This window comes from Monodon monoceros, unplaced genomic scaffold, assembly GCF_005190385.1.
Source record: "Monodon monoceros isolate NGI ecotype Baffin Bay Population unplaced genomic scaffold, NGI_Narwhal_1 Super_Scaffold_18, whole genome shotgun sequence".
NCBI lineage: Eukaryota > Metazoa > Chordata > Mammalia > Artiodactyla > Monodontidae > Monodon > Monodon monoceros.
Window position 1 is genome coordinate 138,220,421 of NW_021703774.1, and position 26,423 is coordinate 138,246,843.

Consider the following 26,423-nt stretch of genomic DNA (forward strand, 5'->3'; position numbering starts at 1 on the left):
CCCTACCATTATTTTAATTAGTAGAAAAACAGAAAAATTAAAGTGCCAATAGGAGTGACAATTAACATAAATTTTATAAACATAATAAAATTGAGAAATCATTAGGCATGCTGAAAACAGTAAATCTTTATCATTAACAGGACACTCCTTAGACTTTGGCCCCTAAGACTTTAGTCCATTGCCTATTCGTTCATTTTTAAAGGAAAGGTATAAAATGTACGACTATATCTTAAGAATAAATATTATGTCTAAAAGGTAAGGTGTCATTAAGGACTTTGTAGTATGTCATGAGAATACATCCCCCTTATACCCTGCAAGTCTTTGTTCAACTCAGTTTACTTCCATCCATATTTTCAGTTACACATTATATACTAAAGAAGGGAAATGCTTTTCTTTATGTATCTACATTTACTCTTCACAATAATACCTACCAGTAATGGGTCCAACTTGGGTAAAAAATTACTTAACAACATATATCAGCAATTTTAGATAGTATGGTTAATGAATGAGTCTAAGACTATTCCCTATTCCCTTTCAAAAAGAAGGGTATAAGAAAAGCATGAGCACACCAACAACAACAAAAACATGGACAAAAGAATGAGTGAGGTAGGATTACACTTCAAGATGGCGGAGGAGTAAGACATGGAAATCACCTTCCTCCCCACAAATACATCAAAAATACATCTACATGTGGAACAACTCCTACAGAACACCTACTGAACTCTGGCAGATGACCTCAGACTTCCCAAAAGGCAAGAAACTCCCCACATACCTGGGTAGAGCAAAAGAAAAAACACAGACAAAAGAATAGGGACAGGACCTGCACCTCTGGGAAGGAGCTGTTAAGGAGGGAGTTTCCACACACTAGCCCCTTCAGTGGCAGAGATGGGGGGTAGTTGGGGGCGAAGCTTCGGAGCCACGGAGAAAAGAGCAGCAACAGCGGTGCAGAGGGCAAAGCAGAGAGATTCCCGCACAGAGGATCGCTGCCGACCAGCACTCACCAGCCTGAGAGGCTTGTCTGCTCACTTACCGGGGTGGGCGGGGGCTGGGAGCTGAGGCTCAGGCTTCGGAGGTCAGACGCCAGGGAGAAGACTGGGGTTGGCTGCGTGAACACAGCCTGAAGGGGGCTAGTGCGCCACAGCTAGCCAGGAGGGAGTCTGGGAAAAAGTCTGGAGCTGCCTAAGAGTCAAGACACCATTGTTTCGGGGTGGGCGAGGAGAAGAGATTCAGAACACCACCTAAATGAGCATCAGAGACAGGTGTGAGCCGCGACTATCAGCACGGACGCCAGAGACAGGCATGAAATGCTAAGACTGCTACTGCAGCCACCAAGAAGCCTGTGTGCAAGCCATTAAGAATCACTATCCACACCTTCCCTCCCAGAAGCCTGTGCAGCCGACCACTGCCAGGGTCCCGGGATGCAGGGACAACTTCCCCGGGAGAACACATGGCACGTCCCAGGCTGTTGCAATGTCACACCGGCCTCTGCTGCTGCAAGCTTGCTCCACATTCCGTACCCCTCCTTCCTGCTAGCATGAGTGAGCCAGAGCCCCCTAATCAGCTGCTACTTTAACCCCTTTCTGTCCAGGGGAAGAACAGACGCCAGAGGGCAAGCTACATGCAGAGGTGGGGCCAAATCCAAGGCTGAACCCCATCCAAGGCTGAACCCCAGGAGCTGTGCAAACGAAGAGAAAGGGAAATTTCTCTGTGCAGCCTCAGGAGCAGCAGATTAAATCTCCACAATCAACTTGATGTACCCTGCACCTGTGGAATACCTGAATAGACAATGAGTCATCCCAAAATTGAGGCAGTGGACTTTGGGAGCAACTGTAGACTTGGGGTTTGCTGTATGTGACTGACTAGTTTCTGCTTTTTCTGTTTATCTTAGTATAGTTTTTAGTGCTTGTTATCACTGGTGGATTTGTTTATTGGTTTCGTTGCTCTCTTCTTTTTATTACTTTTTTATTTCTTAATTTTAACAATACTATTTTTATTTTAATAACTTTATTTTATTTTACTATTTTTCTTTCTTTTTTTTTTTCTTCTCCCTTTTCTTCTGAGCCATGTGGCTGACAGGGTCTTGGTGCTCCGGTGGGGTGTCAGACCTGTGCCTCTGAGGTGGGAGAGGCAAGTTCAGGACACTGGTCCACCATAGACCTTCTGGCTCCATGTACTATCAAATGGCGAAAGCTCTCCCAGAGATCTCCAGCTCAATGCTAAGACCCAGCACCATTCAAAGACTAGAAAGCTACAGTGCTGGACATCCCATGCCAAACAACTAGCAAGACAGGAACACAACCCCACCCATTAGCAGAGAGGCTGCCTAAAATCATAATAAGTTCACAGACACCCCAAAACACACCACCGGACACAGTCCTGCCCACCAGAAAGACAAGATCCAGCCTCATCCATCAGAAGACAGGCACCAGTCCCCTCCACCAAGAAGCCTACACAACACACTAAACCAACCTTACCTACTGGAGGCAGACACCAAAAACAACGGGAACTATGTACCTGCAGCCTGCAAAAACGAGACCCTAAATGCAGTAAGTTAAGCAAAATGAGAAGACAGAGAAATATGCAGCAGATGAAGGAGCAAAGTAAAAACCCACCAGACCAAACAAATGGGGAGGAAACAGGCAGTCTACCTGAAAAAGAATTCAGAATAATGACAGTAAAGATGATCCAAAAATCTTGGAAACAGAATGGAAAAAATACAGGAAACATTTAACAAGGACCTAGAACTAAAGAGCAAACAAACAATGATGAACCACACAATAAATGAAATTTAAAATTCTCTAGAAGGAATCAATAGCAGAATCAATAGCAGAATATCTGAGGCAGAAGAATGGATAAGTGACCTGGAAGATAAAATACTGGAATGTAACTACCACAGAGCAGAATAAAGAAAAAAGAATGAAAAGAATTGAGGACAGTCTCAGAGACCTCTGGGACAAGATTAAATGCACTAACATTCAAATTATAGGGGTCCTAGAAGAAGAAGAGAAAAAGAAAGGGACTGAGAAAATATTTGAAGAGATTGTAGGTGAAAACTTCCCTACTATGGGAAAGGAAATAGTCACTCAAGTCCAGGAAGTGCAGAGAGTCCCATACAGGATAAATCCAAGGAGAAACAGGCGAAGACACATATTAATCAAACTATCAAAAATTAAATACAAAGAAAAAATATTGAAAGCAGCATGGAAAAAGCAACAAATAACTTACAAGGGAATCCCCATAAGGTTAATAGCTGATCTTTCAGCAGAAACTCTGCAAGCCAGAAGGGAGTGGCAGGACACATTTAAAGTGATGAAAGGGAAAAACCCACAACCAAGATTACTCTACCTAGCAAGCATCTCATTCAGATTCGACAGAGAAATTAAAATCTTTACAGACAAGCAAAAGCTAAGAGAATTCAGCACCACCAAACCAGCTTTACAACAAATGCTAAAGGAACTTCTCTAGGCAGGAAACACAAGAGAAGGAAAAGACCTACAAAAACAAACCCAAAACAATTAAGAAAATGGTCATAGAAATATACATATCGATAATTACCTTAAATGTAAGTGGATTAAGTGCTCCAACCAAAAGACATAGACTGGCTGAATGGATACAAAAACAAGATCTATATATATGCTGTCTACAAGAGACCCACTTCAGACCTCGAGATACATACAGACTGAAAGTGAGGGGAGGGAAAAAGATATTCCATGCAAATGGAAATCAAAAGAAAGCTGGAGTAGCAATTCTCATATCAGACAAGATAGACTTTAAAATAAAGACAATTACAAGAGACAAAGAAGGACACTACATAGTGATCAAGGGATCAGTCCAAGAAGAAGATATAACAATTGTAAATATTTATGCACCCAACATAGGAGCACCTCAATACATAAGGCAAATGCTAACAGCCATAAAAGGGGAAATCGACAGTAACACAATCATAGTAGGGGACTTTAACACCCCACTTTCACTAATGGACAGGTCATCCAAAATGAAAGTAAATAAGGAAACACAAGTTTTAAATGATACATTAAACAAAATGGACTTAATTGATATGTATAGGACATTCGATCCAAAAACAACAGAATACACTTTCTTCTCAAGTGCTCATGGAACATTCTCCAGGATAGATCATATATTGGGTAACAAATCAAGCCTTGGTAAATTTAAGAGAACTGAAATCATATCAAGTATCTTTTCCAACCACAACGCTATGAGACTAGATATCAATTACAGGAAAAAAACTGTAAAAAATACAAACACATGGAGGCTAAACAATACGCTACTAAATAACCAAGAGATCACTGAAGAAATCAAAGAGGAAATCACAAAATACCTAGAAACAAATGACAATGAAAACACGACCACCCAAAACCCATGGGATGCAGCAAAAGCAGTTCTAAGAGGGAAGTTTATAGCAATACAATCCTACCTCAAGAAACAGGAAACATCTCAAATAAACAACCTAACCTTACACCTAAAGCAATCAGAGACAGAAGAACACAAAAACCCCAAAGTTAGCAGAGGAAAGAAATCAAAAAGATCAGATCAAAAATAAATGAAAAAGAAATGAAGGAAACAAAAGCAAAGATCAATAAAACTAAAAGGTGGTTCTTTGAGAAGATAAACAAAATTGATAAACCATTAGTCAGACTCATCAAGAAAAAAAGGGAGAAGATTCAAATCAATAGAATTGGAAATGAAAAAGGAGAAGTAACTACTGACACTGCAAAAATACAAAGGATCATGAGAGATTACTACAAGCAACTATATGCCAATAAAATGGACAACATGGAAGAAATGGACAAATTCTTAAAAGCACAACCTTCCAAGACTGAACCAGGAAGAAACAGAAAATATAACAGACCAATCACAAGCACTGAAATTGAGACTGTGATTAAAAATCTTCCAACAAACAAAAGCCCAGTACCAGATGGCTTCACAGGTGAATTCTATCAAACATTTAGAGAAGAGCTAACACCTATCCTTCTCAAACTCTTCCAAAATATAGCAGAGGGAGGAATACTCCCAAACGCATTCTATGAGGCCACCATCACCCTGATACCAAAACCAGACAAAGATGTCACAAAGAAAGAAAACTAGAGGCCAATGTCACTGATGAACATAGATGCAAAAATCCTCAACAAAATACTAGCAAACAGAATCCAACACCACATTAAAAGGATCACACACCATGATCAAGTGGGGTTTATCACAGGAATGCAAGGATTCTTCAATATATGCAAATCAATCAATGTGATAAACCATATTAACAAACAGAAGGAGTAAAACCATATGATCATCTCAGTAGATGCAGAAAAAGCTTTTGACAAAATTCAACAACCATTTACAATAAAAACTCTCCAGAAAGTAGGCATAGAGGGAACTTACCTCATCATAATAAAGGCCATACATGACAAACCCACAGCCAACATCGTTCTCAATGGTGAAAAACTGAACCCACTTCCTCTAAGATCAGGAACAAGACAAGGTTGTCCACTCTCACCACTATTATTCAACATAGCTTGGAAGTTTTAGCCACAGCAATCAGAGAAGGAAAAGAAATAAAAGGAATCCAAATCGGAAAAGAAGAAGTAAAGCTGTCACTATTTGCAGATGAAATGATAGTATACATAAAGAATCCTAAGGATGCTACCAGAAAACTACTAGAGCTAATCAATGAATTTGGTAAAGTTGCAGGATACAAAATTAATGCACAGAAATCTCTTGCATTCCTATACACTAATGATGAAAAATCTGAAAGAGAAATTAAGGAAACACTCCCATTTACCCCTGCAACAAAAAGAATAGAATACCTAGGAATAAACCTACCTAAGGAGACAAAAGATCTGTATGCAGAAAACTATAAGACAATGATGAAAGAAATTAAAGATGATACAAACAGATGGACAGATATACCATGTTGTTGGATTGGAAGAATCAACATTGTGAAAATGATTATACTACCCAAAGCGATCTACAGATTCAGTGCAATCCCTATCAAACTACCAATGGCGTTTTTCACAGAACTAGAACAAAAAATTTCACAATTTGTATGGAACACAAAAGACCCCAAATTGCCAAAGCAATCTTGAGAAAGAAAAACAGAGCTGGAGGAATCAGGCTCCCTGACTTCAGACAATACTATAAAGCTACCGTAATCAAGACAGTATGGTACTGGCACAAAAACAGAAATATAGATCAATGGAACAGGATAGAAAGCCCAGAGATAAACCCACACACATGTGGTCACCTTATTTTTGATTAAGGAGGCAAGACTATACAACGGAGAAAGGGCAGCCTCTTCAATAAGTGGTGCTGGGAAAACTGGACAGCTACTTGTAAAAGAATGAATTTAGAACACTCCCTAACACCATACACAAAAATAAACTCAAAATGGATTAAAGACCTAAATGTAAGGCCAGAAACTATAAAACTCTTAGAGGAAAACACAGGCAGAACACTCTATGACATAAAGCACAGCAAGATCCTTTTTGACCCACCTCCTAGAGAAATGGAAATAAAAACAAAAATAAACAAATGGGACCTAATGAAACTTAAAAGAATTTGCACAGCAAAGGAAACCATAAACAAGGTGAAAAGACAACCCTCAGAATAGGAGAAAATATTTGCAAATGAAGCAACTGACAAAGGATTAAACTCCAAAATTTATAAGCAGCTCATGCAGCTCAATATCAAAAAAACAAACTACCCGATCCAAAAATGGGCAGAAGACCTAAATAGACGTTTTCCAAAGAAGATATACAGATTGCCAACAAACACATGAAAGGATGCTCAACATCACTAATCACTAGAGAAATGCAAATCAAAACTACAATAAGGTATCACCTCACACCAGTCAGAAGGGCCATCATCAAAAAATCTACAAACAATAAATGATGGAGAGGGTGCGGAGAAAAGGGACCCCTCTTGCACTGTTGGTAGGAATGTAAATTGATCTAGCCACTATGGAGAACAGTATGGAGGTTCCTTAAAAAACTAAAAATAGAACTACCATATGACCCAGCAATCCCACTACTGGGCATATACCCAGAGAAAACCATAATTCAAAAAGAGTCATATACCACAATGTTCACTGCAGCTCTATTTACAATAGCCAAGACATCGATGCATCCTAAGTGTCCATCAACAGATGAATGGATAAAGATGTGGCACATATATACAATGGAATATTACTCAGCCATAAAAAGAAATGAAACTGAGTTATTTGTAGTGAGGTGGATGGATCTAGAGTCTGTCATACAGAGTGAAGTAAGTCAGAAAAAGAGAAACAAATACTGTATGCTAACACATATATATGGAATCTTTAAAAAAAAATGGTTCTGAAGAACCTTGAGGCAGGATAGGAATAAAGACGCAGATGTAGAGAATGGACTTGAGGACATGGGGAGGGGGAAGGGTAAGCTGGGACGAAGTGAGAGAGTGGCATGGACATATACACACTACTAAATGTAAAATAGACAGCTAGTGGGAAGCAGCCACATAGCACAGGGAGATCAGCTCGGTGCTTTGTGACCACCTAGAGGGGTGGGATAGGGAGGGTGGGAAGGAGATGCAAGAGGGAGGAGATATGGGGATACATGTATATGTATAGCTGATTTACTTTGTTATAAAGCAGAAACTAACACACCATTGTGAAGCAATTATACTCCAATAAAGATGTTAAAAAAAATTAAAAATTAAAGATTTTTTTAAAAAGAAATGAAGGAAAGAATAGCAGAGATCATTAAAACTAAAAGCTGCTTCTTTGAGAAGATAAACAAAATTGATAAACCATTAGCCAGACTCATCAAGAAAAAAAGGGAGAAGACTGAAATCAAGAGAATTAGAAATGTAAACAGAGAAGTAACAACTGATTCAGTGTCAGGTTGTTCTTTTCTATGAAGTAACAACTGACACTGCAGGAATACAATGGATTCTTAGAAAAGATTTTCTAAGAATCCTTTCTAAATACAAACGATTCCTGCAAGAGGGATGGGATATGGGGATATATGTATACGTATAGCTGATTCACTTTGTTATACAGCTGAAACTGATAGACCATTGTAAAGTAATTATATTCCAGTAAAGATGTTAAAAAAATAATAATAATTAAAGAATAAATGAATGGAAAGTAGAAAAAAAAACTTAAGTGCAATTAAAATAAGTGAACTGTAAAAGAAAACAAATAAAAGAATGAGCGATTCACCAAATAAGAAATAAACACATTAAAAATATTCTTGAGAAGAGGACACTGGGTTGGCATTCTTCTAAAATTATAATGCTAAATGCTGATGAAGGGTTTGATGAAGAAGAGGGGAGTATAAATTGACAATCTCCCTTGAAAGCTATAGGGGAAGGCTGTTTCAGGAATATTAAAAATATTTATGTCTTTTGTTCTGACAAATCTTTTATGAATCTATCTGTCCTAAGCTAAACAGAGATTTGGTTGAAGATTTATGTACGAGGATGTTCAACACAGTATTATTTAACATAGAGAAAAACCTATACAATATAGATTAATGGTTTAGTATGATTATTCATAAAATGGTATATCACATAACTATTAAAAATCATATTTTCTTAGAACATTCAGTGTCATGTGGAAATGTTCATGATATAATATTTAAAACTGAAAGAATGGTAAGTAAGTTATTTACATGGAATGACTCAATTTTGTAAAATTCACACACAAACACACACACTCACAAACAACTGAAATATCAGAAGGAAATCCACAAGCATGTTACTAATAATTATCTTTGGGTTGTAGGATTATGGGTGATTATTAGTATCACCTTTATACTACTCTATATTTTCCCAATTTCTACAGTGAGCAGTTATTAATTTTACTACTTAGAGAATATAAAAAAGGGGACTTCCCTGGTGGTGCAGCCGTTAAAAATCCGCCTGCCAATGCAGGGGACACAAGTTCGATCCCTGGTCCGGGAAGATCCCACATGCTGTGGAGCAACTAAGCCCGTGTGCCACAACTACTGAGCTTGTGCTCTAGAGCCTGCGAGCCACAACTACTGAGCCCACATGCCACAACTACTGAAGCCTGCATGCCCTAGAGCCCGTGAGCCACAATTACTGAGCCCGAGCGCCACAACTACTGAAGCCCGCGCACCCAGAGCCCATGCTCCGCAACAAGAGAAGCCACCGCGATGAGAAGCCCACGCACCACAACGAAGAGCAGCCCCCACTCGCCGCAACTAGAGAAAGCCTGCACGCAGTGACGAGGACCCAACGCAGCGCCCCCCAAAATAAATAAATAATAAGGAAGTTATAAAAAAGGAAATGGTGGGATAAAATGTAAATAACAGAAAATAAAATTATATAGCCACTCTAATCCTGACTCAGTAAGCCAAACAGTCCACAATTGGTTAAATTTAGATAAATTATAATTTCAAATATTCAGGGAGGATCCTGAACAGAAAGCAAATTAAGAAGAAGAAAGGTACACCAACTGAGGTCCGGTCCTCCTACAATAGCACAACAAACTCCCACTACATGAATTCAGTGGCATTTCCCCACTTAATGCCTACTGAAATTATAACATCTAATTAGAGAATTAGTTACAGCTGACTTACTCCCTTATAGAAAGTCTATAAATGATTATTTTGTTTTGAGGAGGGGTTATCACATAAAAATAAAAAATACAAAACTGCAGACGGAAATTTTTGTTAAGTCAGTAGTCAACAGAAGATAATGGAATCTGTTTACTTCTGCCTGCAACCACAAGTTAGTCTAATGCTGTACTGTCTCTTCTTCTAAATGATTAATGCTGAATTAAACACTTTCCTTCATGACTGGGCTGGTTTGTAGTAATTTTGCATTTGCATAAATGAGCAAGCTCTAATGGACTGAGTTGAAAAGGTCAGCTATCAGCCCAACCACAGATGACTTCCGCTAAGACTTACACAGTTCCTAAAGGTTCTTCTAATTTAAACATTTTTTTATTGTCTAAAAATGTTGTATTTTGTCTTATGCAACTTGTATTGCTTTAAAAGTATACCCAAATAAATTTGCAAACAAATTTCATATTGAAATCATTTTGGAGAACACACTGATTAAAAGATGTCTTCACTAAAGTCCTTTCAAAGTAAAGTATTATTTTATGAAGAACTAATCATACACATATCCCTAATTTCCATCTTTAAAAAATTTAGATTTTTTCACATACCAGGTTTACTTAAGGCAAGACACACCTTCTGTGTAGGTTAGGACATAGTAAAAGATGACCTAAGATCAAGGCCAAGATCCTTGTCTCTCTGTGTCTCACTTCTCTCATATATAAATTGGGGATACTTCCATCTAATGTATAAGGTTATGAGAGTAAAGTGGAATAAAAATGTGATACCACTGGATCCAGATCAATGATTGTCAAACTTTAGTGTGTGTCAAATCACTAGAGAGGGCTCATTCCCAGAGTTTCTGATTCAGCAAGTCTGGGGCTCAGCCAGAGATTCTGTGTTTCTAACAAGTTCCCAGGTGATGCTGATCTGGCCGGTCTGGGACCACACTTCAAGAACTACGGATCTAGACAGACCTGGGCACAATCTACTAATACTGGGCACTTAGCTTCTCTGAAACAGTTTTTCTGACTCTTAAACGAGAAATATAACTACCTCATTGTGGAGTTTAGGAATTATGGAAGTAATGCACATTGCCTGTTGAACACAGTACCTAGTTTATAAGACAGTGGTAATAGTAGTTGTTACCACCACTATTGCTACTATTTCTACTAAGCAATGGAACATGTGGAACATTAACACCAGAAAATTTTTTAATTGCATTAAACTGCACTGTAATTTAAACTTCCTTATATTTTACATTAATTCCTTTTCTGACAAAATGATAAAAGTTAATTATAAACTAGTTGATAAATTTCTACAACACCTTTTTTGTAGCAGTTAAGAGAATGGCTCTAGAGCACAACTGTTTGTGTTCAAATTCCAGTTCTGTAATATACCACGTGTCTGTGGCCCCCAGTTTCCTTATCTATAAAATAAAAACAATAATAGTACCTACTTCATAAGGTTGTGAGAACTGAACAGCTTAACCTACATAAACCTCTGAATAGTGCCTGGCATAAAATAAACATTTGATAAATGTAGCTATCATTATTATTATTATTACTATTATTCCAATACACTATCAGTAATATTATAAATATATACATATTTATATATACATCAAAGCATTAAATAGGTTTAATTTTATTTGAAGGTAAAATTCAAATAACTGGGTATTTTTCTAATTATTAGTATGAACTATAGACTATTTAGTCTTTTATTAGGTTGAGACATATGAACTGCTGATATGTAACTACTTTTGACTGATAAAAACAGTACGTACTTTCATATGGCTGAAGCTAGTAGCTTTCACCCCAACCTCTCTGAGCATTCCTTTGAGCCCGTTGATGGTTCTACCCTAGTGCACTCCAAGGTTTGCTTTTCAGCTCTCTTTTCACTCAGATTTCCCAGGAGGTTCATACCCACAACTATTACAGTTTTAACCACAGACTGAAAATCCAGAGATTTTATCTAGCTCATAGATACATTTTGTGGGCCTACATAATTGTTTTTTAAAACCTGAAGATTTAACACTCACATATTCAAACTCTCACGCACAAAAAAATCTGGATTTCTGGCTTCTCTTGAAAAACTGGATGATCTAGCAACACTGGACAAGCATTACCAAAAGCCTACAACTGTCTGGAATTAAGTAGCAGCTACCACTTCAAATAGGGCATGAGTTCTCTAAATTGCTAGTCTTCAGTCAGCTTTACTCTTCACTCATTTACTTATCTGCCTAGCCCTGAGGCATTCAATTTTTCAAATTTTAATTCTACCTTCCAGCAATATGTTGATAACACTAATCTCCATCTCCAGCCCAGACTCAGATCCAATTGGCATCACCATCAATACCTGTGAGTCTCACAGACACCTCAAATATAAGTCCTTCACCACCTCTGTTTTAGATTCTCTATTTCAGACGTTGACAACATCCAAACAAAAGAGTAAGCCAAGCCTTACTAACACATTTACTACTCTCATTCTCTCACCTCCCATTTCCAATCAATCAACAGTTCCTAAAGATTTATCAATACTTCCTAAAAATCTCAAGTCTATTTTCCTCTTCTCCTTCCCCATTACCAATGCTTTAATCCACTCAGGGCCTTAACAATCAAGGCTATTTATCTAGAGCCCCTGTCTTACTCGTCTCCTCTCTGCTTAAAACTCTGCTTAATTGGCTCCTCACAGACTCAGGATAAAATTAAAACCTTTTCATGTTAGATGTAGGCCTCTGACTATCTTTACAGCCTCATCTCCTGCCCACTGTTCTAAAGGTACCAAACATTCGTAGTTCTCTGAACATATCCGGTAGCATCATATTTCCATACCTTTGTACATGCTACAACAACGCATTTGCCTGGTAAATTTCTGTTCAATCTTCAGAACTCTACCAGTTAGAGGAGGTAAGGAGGGAGAGGTGGGAGACAGAGCCTGGTGACAGAGGACTTTTAATTTTTATATTATATAATTCTGAACAACTCAAAACTTTTAGAACTAGTATAATTTTAAATTTTGATTATTTTAAAAAGAATTACTCGGTAACAAGAAAAACTCTGCTCTTCTGTGCAGCACTGAGTGATTGTCTCTTTTGCCTCTCCATTATTTCAGTGTTCTATACACATTTCTACTACTACAGCATATTTCATACTACATTATATACTTCTTTACAAGCTCCTTAACTTCCTGGCTCATGTCTTATTAACCTGTATACCCTCAGTTCTGAGCACAGGAAGTACACATACTAGACATACATTGAATATTTGAACTCAACAGCCGGTCTAATTAATACCAAAACTGCTTTCCACACAATGTCTAACCAAGAAGCCAAATGCAAAAGACTTTGGCTGACTAATAGGAAAAGCGATCACTTTTTGCTATTGCTCAAAAGGAAAGAGCCAGTTTATAAAGATGAATTGGCAACAATTTTCTTTTTAATCTCTGAAAAATGAAGCTGTCGTTTTCAAACCTTTTTAAAGCTCTAACATGCTAGGATTGTAATTTCAATTATTACCTAAAGGGGAAAAAATAGAGTATTTCTTTTTCAAAATTAAAGTTAATTTAAATTAACTTTGTTTAAAGAATTTTATGGCATCTCTTTAAAACTGGAGATATTCTGAAATATCAAGTTACCAGAACTGGGAATCATTAGAATGAAAAATTATCTGTTGTTTCAGGAAAGTTTGTTCTCTTCATGGCACCAGTCCTCTCAATTATTAACAAATGATGTTTCAGGATACAGGACATGTAGGTCAGTTAGAGATTCAAACCATAGTGGAAATGAAGGTGGTGGGTAATAGCCTGCCTACATATATTTCCATACATTTGACTTTCTTTCTTGTTACTATGGACGAACTGTCCATGCTCCCAGCCAAAGGCAATGCCCCACATGTGTATTAGGCCCCATCCTGTCTTGCCTTCTGAAGGACACTGATCCAATAATTCTCCCCTTTCTCTCTTGCATCATCAATTTTTCCCTCTCTACTGAATCACTACCAACAGCATAAAAACATGCTATTATTGCTCTTATCTTTAAAAAAAGATATCTCATCTTTATCTCATTTCCCTCCTCCAGCTACTACTGTATTTCTCACCTTCCCTTTACAGCACAACTTGAAAGCACTGTCTATACTCTCATCTTTAAGTTGCTCTTCTCAAGGTTACCGATAGACTCTTAATTGTTAAATTCTGTGATCATTTCTTAGCCCTCAACTTTCTTGATCAGGAGCATTTGACACAGTTGCTGATGCCTCTCACCTCCTAGAAACACTTTCTATCTTGACTTCCCGGGTACCACATTGACCTGGTTTTCCTCCTCCTTTTTGGTTGCTTCTTTTCAATCCCTTTTGCTAGTTCTGCCTCATCTCTGTGTCTTCCAAATAAATGTTGGAGTGCTTCAGAGTTCATTACTTGGACCTCTTCTCTTTTCTCTCTACACTTATTCCCAAATTCTCATGGCTTTAAAAACCACCTATATGCCAATGACTCCCAAATTTATTTCTTCAGCCTGGACTTTTCTCCTGAATTCCACACTTCAACTGCCTACTTGACATCTCCATTTGGATGTCTGATAGGCATCTAGAACTTGATTATAAGTATGTCCAAGGCTAAGTTCCTGATGCCCACCTGCCACTCCCAAACTAGTTCCTCCTGCAATCTTCCCCACCTCAGTTAATGGCAAGTCAATTCTTGTTGCTCAAGACAAAAATATGGTGTCATCCTATACTACTGTCTTCCTCTCACATGCTACAGTTCAACCTTCAAAAAAATATAATATCTAACAACAGACTACTACTTAGCAATATAAAAGGAACTACCAATATATGCAACAAGATGGACGAGTATTAAAAACATTATACTGAGCTAAAATAAAGCCAGACAAAATAGAATGCATACTGTATGATTCCATTTATGTGAAACTCTCCAAAAAAAAAAAAATCTAATCTTTAATGATAGATCAGCAGTTGTCTGGAGCCAGAGGCTGGGAGTGGAGACTGACTGAAAGAATAAAAGAATCTTTTGGGTGATAGAAATGTTCTACATCTTCATTATGGTAGCAGTTATATGAGTAAGTAAATGTCAATATTCATTGAACTTTATAGAGTGTACATTTTATTGTATGTTAATTACAGCTCAATACAGTTGATTCCACACACATAATAAGCCAGATAATTACACACACATAGGCCAGATAATCTCACGTTGCCTGAGACTCCCATAACTATTATAGTAGAAAAGTATCCATTTAAAAAATACATATAACACTTCATTTATCCTTGTCATTTAAATGATTCATTAAAGGAATTGGTTGTTCTATAAGCAAGCCACATAAATATGGAAGTGTTAAAGGGGAGGTCAGTTTAACATAAATAATTTAAATCAGAGAAGGTAGAGGTGCCTTTGCTCTAGGGGCCTGGGTCTCCTCTCCTTTAAACAGGCAAACAATACAGCTTCTGGAAGTCCAAAGAAGATGTCTCCTTAGTAACTGCAGAGGAGAGAATTCCATACTGCAGCCTTCACCTGCATCTAGCAGCTATTACTTGAAACACATTAAAGTATTCAACTTCATTCAAGTAAAGAGTTCCAGAGTGTGGGCATTATCTGCTTTCATTTATAAGCAGCAGTATATATTTAACCTAAAAATAAAGGCCATGGGCTTTCATAATAAGATTTTAAATGCTTTATGAAATTAAATGTAGTGGAAAATTTCAGGAGGACATCATTAGTTTATAGCAGTCTGAGTAAAGAATATGTCCAAACATAATAAATACTTAAAGAATGCTTTTTCCTAACAGCATTAGAGATATCACGAGTGAGTACACTGGTTTATCTTTATTATATATAAGCTGGATCTTTCATTTCTATGTGCCAATTTCTTAAACAAGACAATGAAATAAAATAACTTCAATATACTATCCTAGTATAGAAGAACAATAGCTGTCGGAACATCTTGTATAACATATCTGGTCACTGTTAGACTTCATAACCAAAACATTTGTAAGCTATAAATTTACTATTTCTTTATCTTGGTATGCCTAGCATCTATCACAGTGCATTGTCACTTGTAGTTCAAAGAAAGTGCAAATATTCTCAATTTTTAAGTTTCTTGGACTGCTTTAAACATAAAATAGAGGTTACTCTGGATAGGCAAGATAGCAAAAACATTAGTAACAAAGCTAACAGGCATTCCTAATAGATGAGAGGTACATTAGGACAGGATCATTAAAATTGACTTTTATTTGCTGGTTTAGAGTTTTCAAAGCAAGATGAAATGAGAATGATCATCTAGTACCTTACCCTTTCTACCGGTGAACCATAGCATGCAATGCCGAAACATAGCAGTGGCAGATGGCATTTGGTGTTATGAACTATAAAAAGGATAACAGCAGAGAAATGATGGCTGGCAGACAAGACGCAGAAATGCAGATGAAATGAATGCAAACTTGTAGTTCTTGAAGCAAAGCAAAACCTTTAAGCCAAAGGCTGCTACTAGCTTCAATTTATATTTTGAGTTTTACACGGACAAACACTGCAGCCTTCACAATCAGTCTTTGGACTTTTCATGCAGAAGCAGAGCCACACTCCTCGATAGAAGACCAGCAACCTTCTGCAAACACAAGCCAGCAGCAGCAGCCCATCACTCTCTCCCTTCACTGATTTTCATCATTTCAATTTTTAATTTTCAATTGCAGCCAGATCCACAGTCATTTCAAATAGATCTGTATCCACTGCAGATACGATTAAATCCCTGCCTAACCTGCAGTACCACTTCATCCAGAACGTTCCTGTGCACTCGTTCATGCAGGATCAGTTGCAAAACCATTCAAGTCACCCAGCAAACAACCCAAAAGAGAAGGAAAGAAGCAGCTGGGACTATGAAGAGAAAGAATCTTTTCTTTCAGCTCACCCTGGAAATGGAAGGTTTTCTGATCAACAGTTATTGTGAAGGTGCTGTCGTCCTCATCGTCTATACCAATCACAGCTCCCTGTGAAACAAAGAGCAAAATCCCAATAAGGCAAACAATGACATCAGCAATATTCACTACTGCTACAGCCCTGTAACGCTCAATGCACCGACGACACTGGAAGCAGGCTAGACACAGAAAAGGGGAATCTGAGACTCTAGCTTTGCTTAAGGAGGAAGAACTAAACGAGCGGATGGCAGGGCACTGTAGTACTCTGCAAGGGTACTTTCTACCCTTGCTTAAGGGGCATGGATATGGTGGAGGGGGAGGGGATAAACATAGAAGCTGAGTCTAGAATCTGTTTAAGAGCCAGCCACTGATCCTTTCAGAGCTTTAGATTGCTCTCTAAAATGGGAGTCACCGGGTTGTTCTGAGGCTCCAAGAACACAAGTCTTCATCAGGCTGCTTCTGTGTTATATTTGTTAGTTCAGAAATGCCAGACAACACTTGCTTCAAAACACTGTCCCAGTGGCTTCTTCAAGGTATGCTCTCAAAACCACCTGTCCATGGCTCTGCTGCTGCACTTCCACATTATACTGTGATTATCTATGTCTGCCTTCTCCCACTGAACTGCTACAAGATCTTGGAAGTCAAGGACTACTTTATTCATTTTGATACATGGCACTCAAGTACACACTCAGTATATGTTTTCTAAATAAAAGCATGAACAACTCTCCAAAAGCGGGGGCGGGGGTAAGGTAGTCCTGCATTTATAAGTTGTTTGTTTCAGGAAGGTGGATAGAGTGGGTTTTAAACTTTTTCTTTTTGGTATTCAACTATATGCAGCATATTAAGACAACAGGAATTAGGAAAGCAACATGAAGCTATGCAAAATAGGGAGTCTACTGGTCAGTGTCCTTAAGAAATAAGTGTCTTAAGTATTCCAGAGAGAATAGGTAGAGAACATGGCACAGGTGTAATGCTCCAGGTTGGTGACAAAACAAGCAGTATGCAACAGACAAAACTAGGACCTTGTAAATGGGGATTGAAAGGACTTAAGGGGCCAAGATACCTAATCCCATGAAAAAAAAAGGCTACTCCTATCCCAGGAGGATTAGGTAATAGAGCCAAACATTTACAGGTTACCACCACCCCTTCCAAAAGTTCGTTTTATGTCACTTTGTCTATTCTAATGCAGGTCTTTCACAAAAGCAGTCTCCAACTTACAATGGTTTGACTTATGATTTTTCAACTTTACGATAGTGTGAAAGCGATACACATTCAGCAGAAACCGTACTCTGAATTTTGAATTTTGATCTTTTCCTGGGCTAGCAATATGTGGTGATACTCTCTCATGATGCTGGGCAGCAGCTCCCCATCAGCCACGTGATCACAAGGGGGAACAAGATACACCAACAACCATTCTGTACCTAATCAACCATTCTGTTTTTCAGTACAGTATTCAATAAATTACATGAGCTATTCAACACTTTATTATAAAACAGGCTTTGAGTGAGATGATTTTGCCCAGCTGTATGCTCACATAAGTATTCTGAGCACATTTAAGATATGTGAGCCTAAGCTATGGTGTTCAGTAGGCTAGGTGTATTAAATGCATTTTTGACTTAAGATATTTTCAATTTATAATAGGTTTATTGGTATGTAACCCCATTGTACGTCTGTACCTGTTTTCACTTACCAAAAGAAATCTGGAAAATTTCCAGAAAACAGGTGAAAAGCAAAACTCGCATTCAGCATTTGTTTTGCCCTGAGCTGTTACAGAGGCAGTGTTCACGCCAAATAGCAAGAGTAGAACCGCCGAACTCCCTCCCCAGGAACTACACTCAGCATCAAGCTGCCACAGCTTTGAACTGTGTCTGTGAGCATCTGGGCTTTACCTCTACTTATTTTGCGTATCTGTTAGGAAGCTGCAACCTAAGGTAATTGCTTTTTCACTTTACCCATTTCGCCTTACAATAGGTTTCATAAGAACACTCTTCTTTCAGATAGGAGGGGAAACATGTATTTATTTCTTCTCAGAGGCTGTCTGGATGAACCCCAACTCTATCCAAATCCCAGCAACTTGAATTACCTTAGTTATTCCTCTGTATCATATTGGGTAGGGATTTTTATCCCCATTTTCACATATGGAAAGTGTAGCTAGAGTATAATGACTTACCCAAGGTCACACAGAGTTAATGGCAGAACCAGACCACTGGTATGGTACCTACTTATTCCATGACAGCAAATAAAGACACACCTTAGTGGGTAAGCACGTGTGGGAGTAACTCATTCTGGTTAACTTTATTTCATGGTTAATGGAGTTAGCCTTCTCACTTATGATGTATCAATTATTTGTTGAGTCATAACTAAATACAGCATATGTGCCAGATACAGCCTTGGAATATATAACAATAATGTCTCCAGTAGAGGAGATAAAACATGTAAAGAGGTGAGTATACATAATATAAGGCAAAAAGTGATCTCTACATGGATGAACTTTGAAAACATGCTAAATAAAAGAAGCTAGTCAAAAAGGACCACATGCTGTATGATTCCATTTACATGAAATGCCCAAAATAGGCAAATTTATACAGACCAAGAGTAGGTTAGTGGTTGCCTAGGGCTGAGGGGCTGGAGAAGGAGGTGGGGTAGAATGAGGAATGACTGCTAATGGGTATGAGGTTCTTTACAGGGTGATGAAAAAATTCTAAAATCGATTGTAGTGATGGTTGCACAACTCTGTGAATACACTAAAAACATTGAATTGCACACTTTAAATGGGTGAATTGTATGGTATGTGAATTATATCTCAACAAAACTGTTATATAATTCACCACAATTCCAAACTCGGGTTCTTTCTTAACGTAAATTCACCAGTTTAGACCTAGTCAATTCAGATAGAAACCTCTCGGTTCTAATACTTGTTCTCCTTTATTCCATCACCACAAGTTGTGCTCATTCCACTTCTGAACTATAATCTCAAATTCGCCAACTCTCCTCCACCCTATGAATTGCTACAGCCCTATTTCAGGGTTTCATCACTTCTTGCTTGATGAAGCAATCTGTCTCTTTAAGTCTGGCTACCTTTAGTCCACAGTCCTTGCTATTGCCAGAGTAATATTTATAAAGCACAGACTCTTACAGGAGACCCAGATACTTAAAACTTTCCTTGGTTCTCCATGAACTATTAGATAAAGTCAACATTTCTTCATAATGCCATTCAAGGTTGTTCAAAATCTGGCCCAACCAACCTTTCCACTGTCATCACCTAGCCACTTCCTCCTCACCTCACAGAGATCCTATATGTACTCAGCCTCAACATTTCTTCCATACACTGAAAGAAAACACCAAGAAATTTCACTTTTTCACGTCCTTCCTCAAGTTCAATCCCCCACCATTTGTTAAACAAAAGCAAACCCCCACATCTCCCCCTAGCTACCACCTCCTTTCTTATTGCTTTCACAGAGGAACTTACTGAAAATTGCCCACACCTTAACCTTTCATCTGCTCCCAGCAATTGCTTCCTTCCCCACCTCTGCACCAAGCTTCACTCTCACAGGTCTTCAATGACCACTTTACTACTCTAGAGTTTTGTCATACAACACCACTCTGAAGCATTGCTGCTGCCCCTGACCACTTCCTTCTTAAAATTCTCTCCTTCAATGACGCTTTATTACCTAAGCTGTGCTTCAGAAACATTTCTACCTAAGTATCTTTGACAACCTATATGGAAAAGTATTCTTTCCTGGTCCATTATATTTTTCCCCTCCTCTATCCAAAAGCTTCTTTGAAGACTTTGGAACCTATCTTACAACCTCACACTCCAATCCAGTCTTGCCATTACCCTAAGCATTCTTCAATGTACAGAGGCACAATTCATCTGACACTCTGGCCTCTCAGTTTCTTGATTTACTCAACTCAAATAAACTTCATTACCATTCTCCTTCATTCACTCATTCTCACGGCAATTCCCTAGACCTGGATATCATATCATATCCAACATGACAGCCGTTAGTCACATGTGGGTATTTAAATTTTTATTATAATTAACTAAAATTTTAAATAAATTCCTCAGTCATATTTCAAATACTCAATAGTCACATGTGGATAGAGACTATGGAACTACACAGTGCAGACACAGAACATTTTAATGACTGCAGTAAATTCTACTAGACACCATTGCCCTAGACCTTGTCATCACAGAGAACTAAACCATAGTAAAAAGTTAACACTGCCAGTTATTGAACTGGCAGTAATGAGCCAGCCACTGTGATAAGCATTTTACATACATCATTTGAAAACAACTTTATATGGAAAGGTAACATACACAAATCATAACCGTACAAGCTCAATGAAGAAACGCTCTCCTTGTACCCTGTCCTAATCATTAGCCTTGTCCTCCAACCCAAAGGTAAATAGTATCTCTACTTCTAACATTAAAATTAGTTTTGTCTGTCTCTGAACTTCATACAAATGGACTCATACAACATATTTTCTTCTGTGTCTGACTTCTTTCACTCAACATAATGTTTGTGAAATCATCAAAGATGTTGCATATAGCAATGGTTTGTTCATTTTTATTGCTATATGTAGTATTCGTTTGTATGAATATCCACAATTTATCAGTTTCACTGCAGATGGACATTTATGTTGCGTCCAGTTTTAGGTTATTAGAATCATGCTGCTATGACATTCTTATTCACCTTTTGTTATATATATGCTTATATTTCTATTAGACACAGTCCAGGAGTGAATTTGTTAGGTCATATGGTATGCACATGCTAATTTTTTTTTTTTGCGGTACGTGGGCCTCTCAGTGTTGTGGCCTCTCCTGTTGCAGAGCACAGGCTCTGGACGCGCAGGCTCAGTGGCCATGGCTCACGTGCCCAGCCACTTCGCGGCATGTGGGATCTTCCCGGACCGGGGCACAAACCCGTGTCCCCTGCATCGGCAGGCGGACTCTCAACCACTGCGCCACCAGAGAAGCCCCACATGCTAATTTTAATAGACACTGTCAAACAGTTCTCAAAAGTAGCTGTGCCAATTATACTCCAACCAAAGGTGTATGAAAGTTTCAACTGTTCCACACCTTCACTAACACTTTTTTACTTTAGTCATTCTGGCAGGTGAGTGCTAGTAACTTATAGTGGTCCCAATTATATTTCCCTGATAACTAATGAAGTTCAGTATCTTTTCATATTTGTGACCATGTGACTATCCTCTTGTTCTTTTCTTGAAGAGAAACAGTTCAAGTTTCTTGCCTATTGAATAGACTGGACTACTATTTTCTAATTATCTGTAGGAGTTTTTTATATATCCTAGAAGTGAACTCTTCATTGGTTATGAATTAGGCACAAATCTTCTCCCACCCTGTTGCCAGCCTTTGTACTCTCATAATGATGTCTGTTCATGAAGAGTTAACTTTAATGTAGTAAAATGTATTGGTTTTACACCTTATGATTGTGTTTTCTGTATCTTCTTTAAGAATTCTTTCCCAATCCCAAGACCATGAAAATATTCTCCTATGTTATCTTCTAGAAACCTTTACATTTGGGTATCAGATGTAGTAAGTCCTCCAACATTTTTCTCTTGGCCTTTCTAAATTATAAATCAACATCAACACCACGGTCATAGCCAGTTCTCCCTAGAATGGCAGGTGAGAAAAAGTTGCAATCTCTACTGGGGTCTCTTTGTTGACTGAGAAGACAGGGGTCAAAAGTGGGTATTCCTGGAGCAGAAGCAGAAGAACTACAATCCTGCAGCCTGTGGAACAAAAACCACATTCATAGACAAGATGAAAAGGCAGAGGGCTATGTACCAGATGAAGGAACAAGATAAAACCCCAGAAAAACAACTAAATGAAATGGAGATAGGCAATCTTCCAGGAAAAGAATTGAGAATAATGATAGTGAAGATGATCCAGAACCTCGGAAAAAGCATGGAGGCAAAGATTGAGAAGATGCAAAAAATGTTTAACAAAGACCTAGAAGAATTAAAGAACAAACAAACAGAGATGAACAATACAATAACTGAAATGAAAAATACACTAGAAGGAATCAACAGCAGAATAACTGAGGCAGAAGAATGGAAAGTGACCTGGAAGACAGAATGGTGGAATTCACTGCTACAGAACAGAATAAAGAAAAAAGAACAAAAAGAAATGACAGTCTGAGAGACCTCTGGGACAACATTATATGCACCAACAATCACATTATACGGGTCCCAGAGGGAGAAGAGAGAGAGAAAGGACCCGAGAAAATATTTGAAGAGATTATAGTCGAAAACTTCCCTAACATGGGTAAGGAAATAGCCATGCAAGTCCAGGAAGCACAGCGAGTCCCACACAGGATAAACCCAAGGAGAAACACGCCAAGACACATAGTAATTAAATTGGCAAAAATTAAAGACAAAGAAAAATTATTGAAAGCAGCAAGGGAAAAATGACAAATAACATACAAGGGAACTACCATAAGGTTAAGAGCTGATTTCTCAGAAGAAACTCTACAAGTCAGAAGGGAGTGGCATGATATACTTAAAGTGATGAAAGGGAAGAACTTACAACAAAGATTACTCTACCCAGCAAGGATCTCATTCAGATTTGATGGAGAAATCAAAAGCTTTACAGACAAGCAAAAGCTAAGAGAATTCAGCACCACCAAACCAGCTCTACAACAAGTGCTAAAGGAACTTCTCTAAGTGGGAAACACAAGAGAAGAAAAGGACCTACAAAAACAAACCCAAAACAATTAAGAAAATGATCATAGGAACATACATATCGATAATTACCTTAAACGTGAATGGATTAAATGCTCCAACCGAAAGACACAGGCTTGCTGAATGGATACAAAAACAAGACCCATATATATGTTATCTACAAGAGACCCACTTCAGACCTAGGGACACATACAGACTGAAAGTGAGGGGATGGAAAAAGATATTCCATACAAATGGAAATCAAAAAAAGCTGGAGTGGCAACACTCATATCAGATAAAATAGACTTTAAAATAAAGAATGTTACAAGAGACAAGGAAGGACACTATGTAATGCTCAACAAATCAATCCAGGAAGAAGATATAACAATTATAAATATTTATGCACCCCACATAGGAGTACCTCAATACATAAGGCAATTGCTAACAGCTCTAAAAGAGGAAATCAACATAACACAATAATAGTGGGGGATTTCAACACCTCACTTATACCAATGGACAGGGCATCCAAACAGAAAATTAATAAGGAAACTTTATTAGTAAGCAAGCTTTAAATGACACAATAGATGATAGATTTAATTTATAGGACATTCCATCCAGAAACAGCAGATTACACTTTCTCCTCAAGTGCACAAGGAACATTCTCCAGGATAGATCACATCCTGAGTCACAAATTAAACCTCAGAAAATTTAAGAAAATTGAAATCATATCAAGCATCTTTTCTGACCATGACGCTATGAGATTAGAAATTAACTACAGGGAACAAAACGTAAAAAACAGAAACACATGGAGGCTAAACAATACATTACTTAATAAACAAGAGATCACTGAAGAAATCAAAGAGGAAATCAAAAAATACCGACAAACAAATGACAATGAAAACACGACGATCCAAAACCTATGGGATGCAGCAAAAGCAGTTCTAAGAGGGAAGTTTTAGCTATACAAGCTCACTGCAAGAAACAAGAAAAATCTCAAATAAACAATCTAAGCTTACACCTAAAGGAACTAGAGAAAGAAGAACCAACAAAACCCAAAGTTAGCAGAAGAAAAGAAATCAGAGATCAGAGCAGAAATAAATGAAATAGAAACAAAGAAAACAAAAGCAAAGGTCAATAAAACTAAAAGCTGGTTCCTTGAGAAGATAAACAAAATTGATAAACCAATAGCCAGACTCATCAAGAAAAAGAGGGAGAGGACTCAATAAAATTAGAAATGAAAAAGAAGTTACAACAGACACCACAGAAATACAAAGCATCCTAAGAGACTACTACAAGCAACTTTATGCCAATAAAATGGACAACCTGGAAGAAATGGACAAATTCTTAGAAAGGGATAACCTTCCAAGACTGAACCAGGAAGAAATAGAAAATATGAACAGACCAATTACAAGTAATGAAATTGAAACTGTGATTAAAAATCTTCCAACAAACAAAAGTCCAGGACCATATGGCTTCACAGTTGACTTCTATCAAACATTTAGAGAAGAGCTAACACCCATCCTTCTCAAACACTTCCAAAAAACTGCAGAGGAAGGAACACTCCCAAACTCATTCTATGAGGCCACCATCACCCTGATACCAAAACCAGACAAAGGTACTACAAAAAAAGAAAATTACAGACCAATATCACTGATGAATATAGATGCAAAAATCCTAAACAAAATACTAGCAAACAGAATCCAACAACACATTAAATGGATCATACACCATGATCAAGTGGGATTTATCCCAGAGATGCAAGGATTCTTCAATATACACAAATCAATCAATGTGATACACCATATTAACAAATAGAAGAATAAAATCTGTATGATCATCTCAATAGATGCAGAAAAAGCTTTTGACAAAATTCAACACCCATTTACGATAAAAACTCTGTAAAAAGTGGGCATAGAGGGAACCTACTTCAACATAATAAATGCCATATATGACAAACCCACAGCAAACATCATTCTCAATGGTGAAAAACTGAAAGCATTTCCTCTAAGATCAGGAACGAGACAAGGATGTCCACTCTCACCACTATTATTCCTCATAGTTTTGGAAGTCCTAGCCACAGTAATCAGAGAAGAAAAAGAAATACAAGGAATACAAATTGGAAAAGAAGAAGTAAAACTGTCACTGTTTGCAGAGGACATGATACTATATATAGAGAATCCTAAAGATGCCACCAGAAAACGACTAGAGCTAATCAATGAATTTGGTAAAGTGGCAGGATACAAAATTAATGCACAGAAGTCTCTTGCATTCCTATACACTAATGAGGAAAAATCTGAAAGAGAAATTAAGGAAACACTCCCATTTACCACTGCAACAAAAAGAATAAAATACCTAGGAATAAACCTACCTAGGGAGACAAAAGACCTGTATGCAGAAAACTATAAGACACTGATGAAAGAAATTAAAGATGATACCAACAGATGGAGAGATATACCATGTTCTTGGATTGGAAGAATCAATATTGTGAAAATGAGTATAATACCCAAAGCAATCTACCGATTCAATGCAATCCCTTTCAAATTACCAATGGCATTTTTTACAGAACTAGAACAAAACATCGTAAAATTTGTATGGAGACACAAAAGACCCTGAATAGCCAAAGCAGTCTTGAAGGAAAAAAGTGGAGCTGGAGGAATCAGACTCCCTGACTTCAGACTATACTACAAAGCTACAGTAATCAAGACCATATGGTACTGGCACAAAAACAGAAACATATATCAATGGAACATGATAGAAAGTCCAGAGATAAACCCATGCACCTATGGTCAACTAATCTATGACAAAGGAGGCAAGGATATACAACGGAGAAAAGACAGTCTCTTCAATAAGTGGTGCTGGGAAAGCTGGACAGCTACATGTAAAAGAATGAAACTAGAACACTCCCTAACACCATACACAAAAATAAACTCAAAATGGATTCGAGACCTAAATGTAAGACCGGACACTATAAAACTCTTAGAGGAAAACATAGGAAGAACACTCTTTGACATAAATCACAGCAAGATCTTTTTTGATCCACCTCCTAGAGTAATGGAAATAAAAACAAAAATAAACAAATGGGACCTAATGAAACTTAAAAGCTTTTGCACAGCAAAGGAAACCATAAACAAGACGAAAAGACAACCCTCAGAATGGGAGAAAATATTTGTAAATGAATCATTGGACAAAGGATTAATCTCCAAAATATATAAACAGCTCATGCAGCTCAATATTAAAGAAA

The 26,423-nt window shown here is 37.8% G+C and overlaps 1 protein-coding gene across 3 annotated transcripts in view; it reads right to left on the reverse strand.

Annotated features, from left to right (window-relative positions):
- The window catches only part of OSBPL9 (oxysterol binding protein like 9), a 171,008-nt gene that overhangs the window by 93,714 nt on the left and 50,871 nt on the right, over positions 1-26,423 (reverse strand). For all 3 annotated transcript variants that reach the window (XM_029229110.1, XM_029229112.1, XM_029229111.1), the window contains exon 3: positions 16,489-16,567. In XM_029229110.1, coding sequence (XP_029084943.1) covers positions 16,489-16,567 — 79 coding nt within the window. The remainder of the gene's footprint in view (positions 1-16,488; positions 16,568-26,423) is intronic.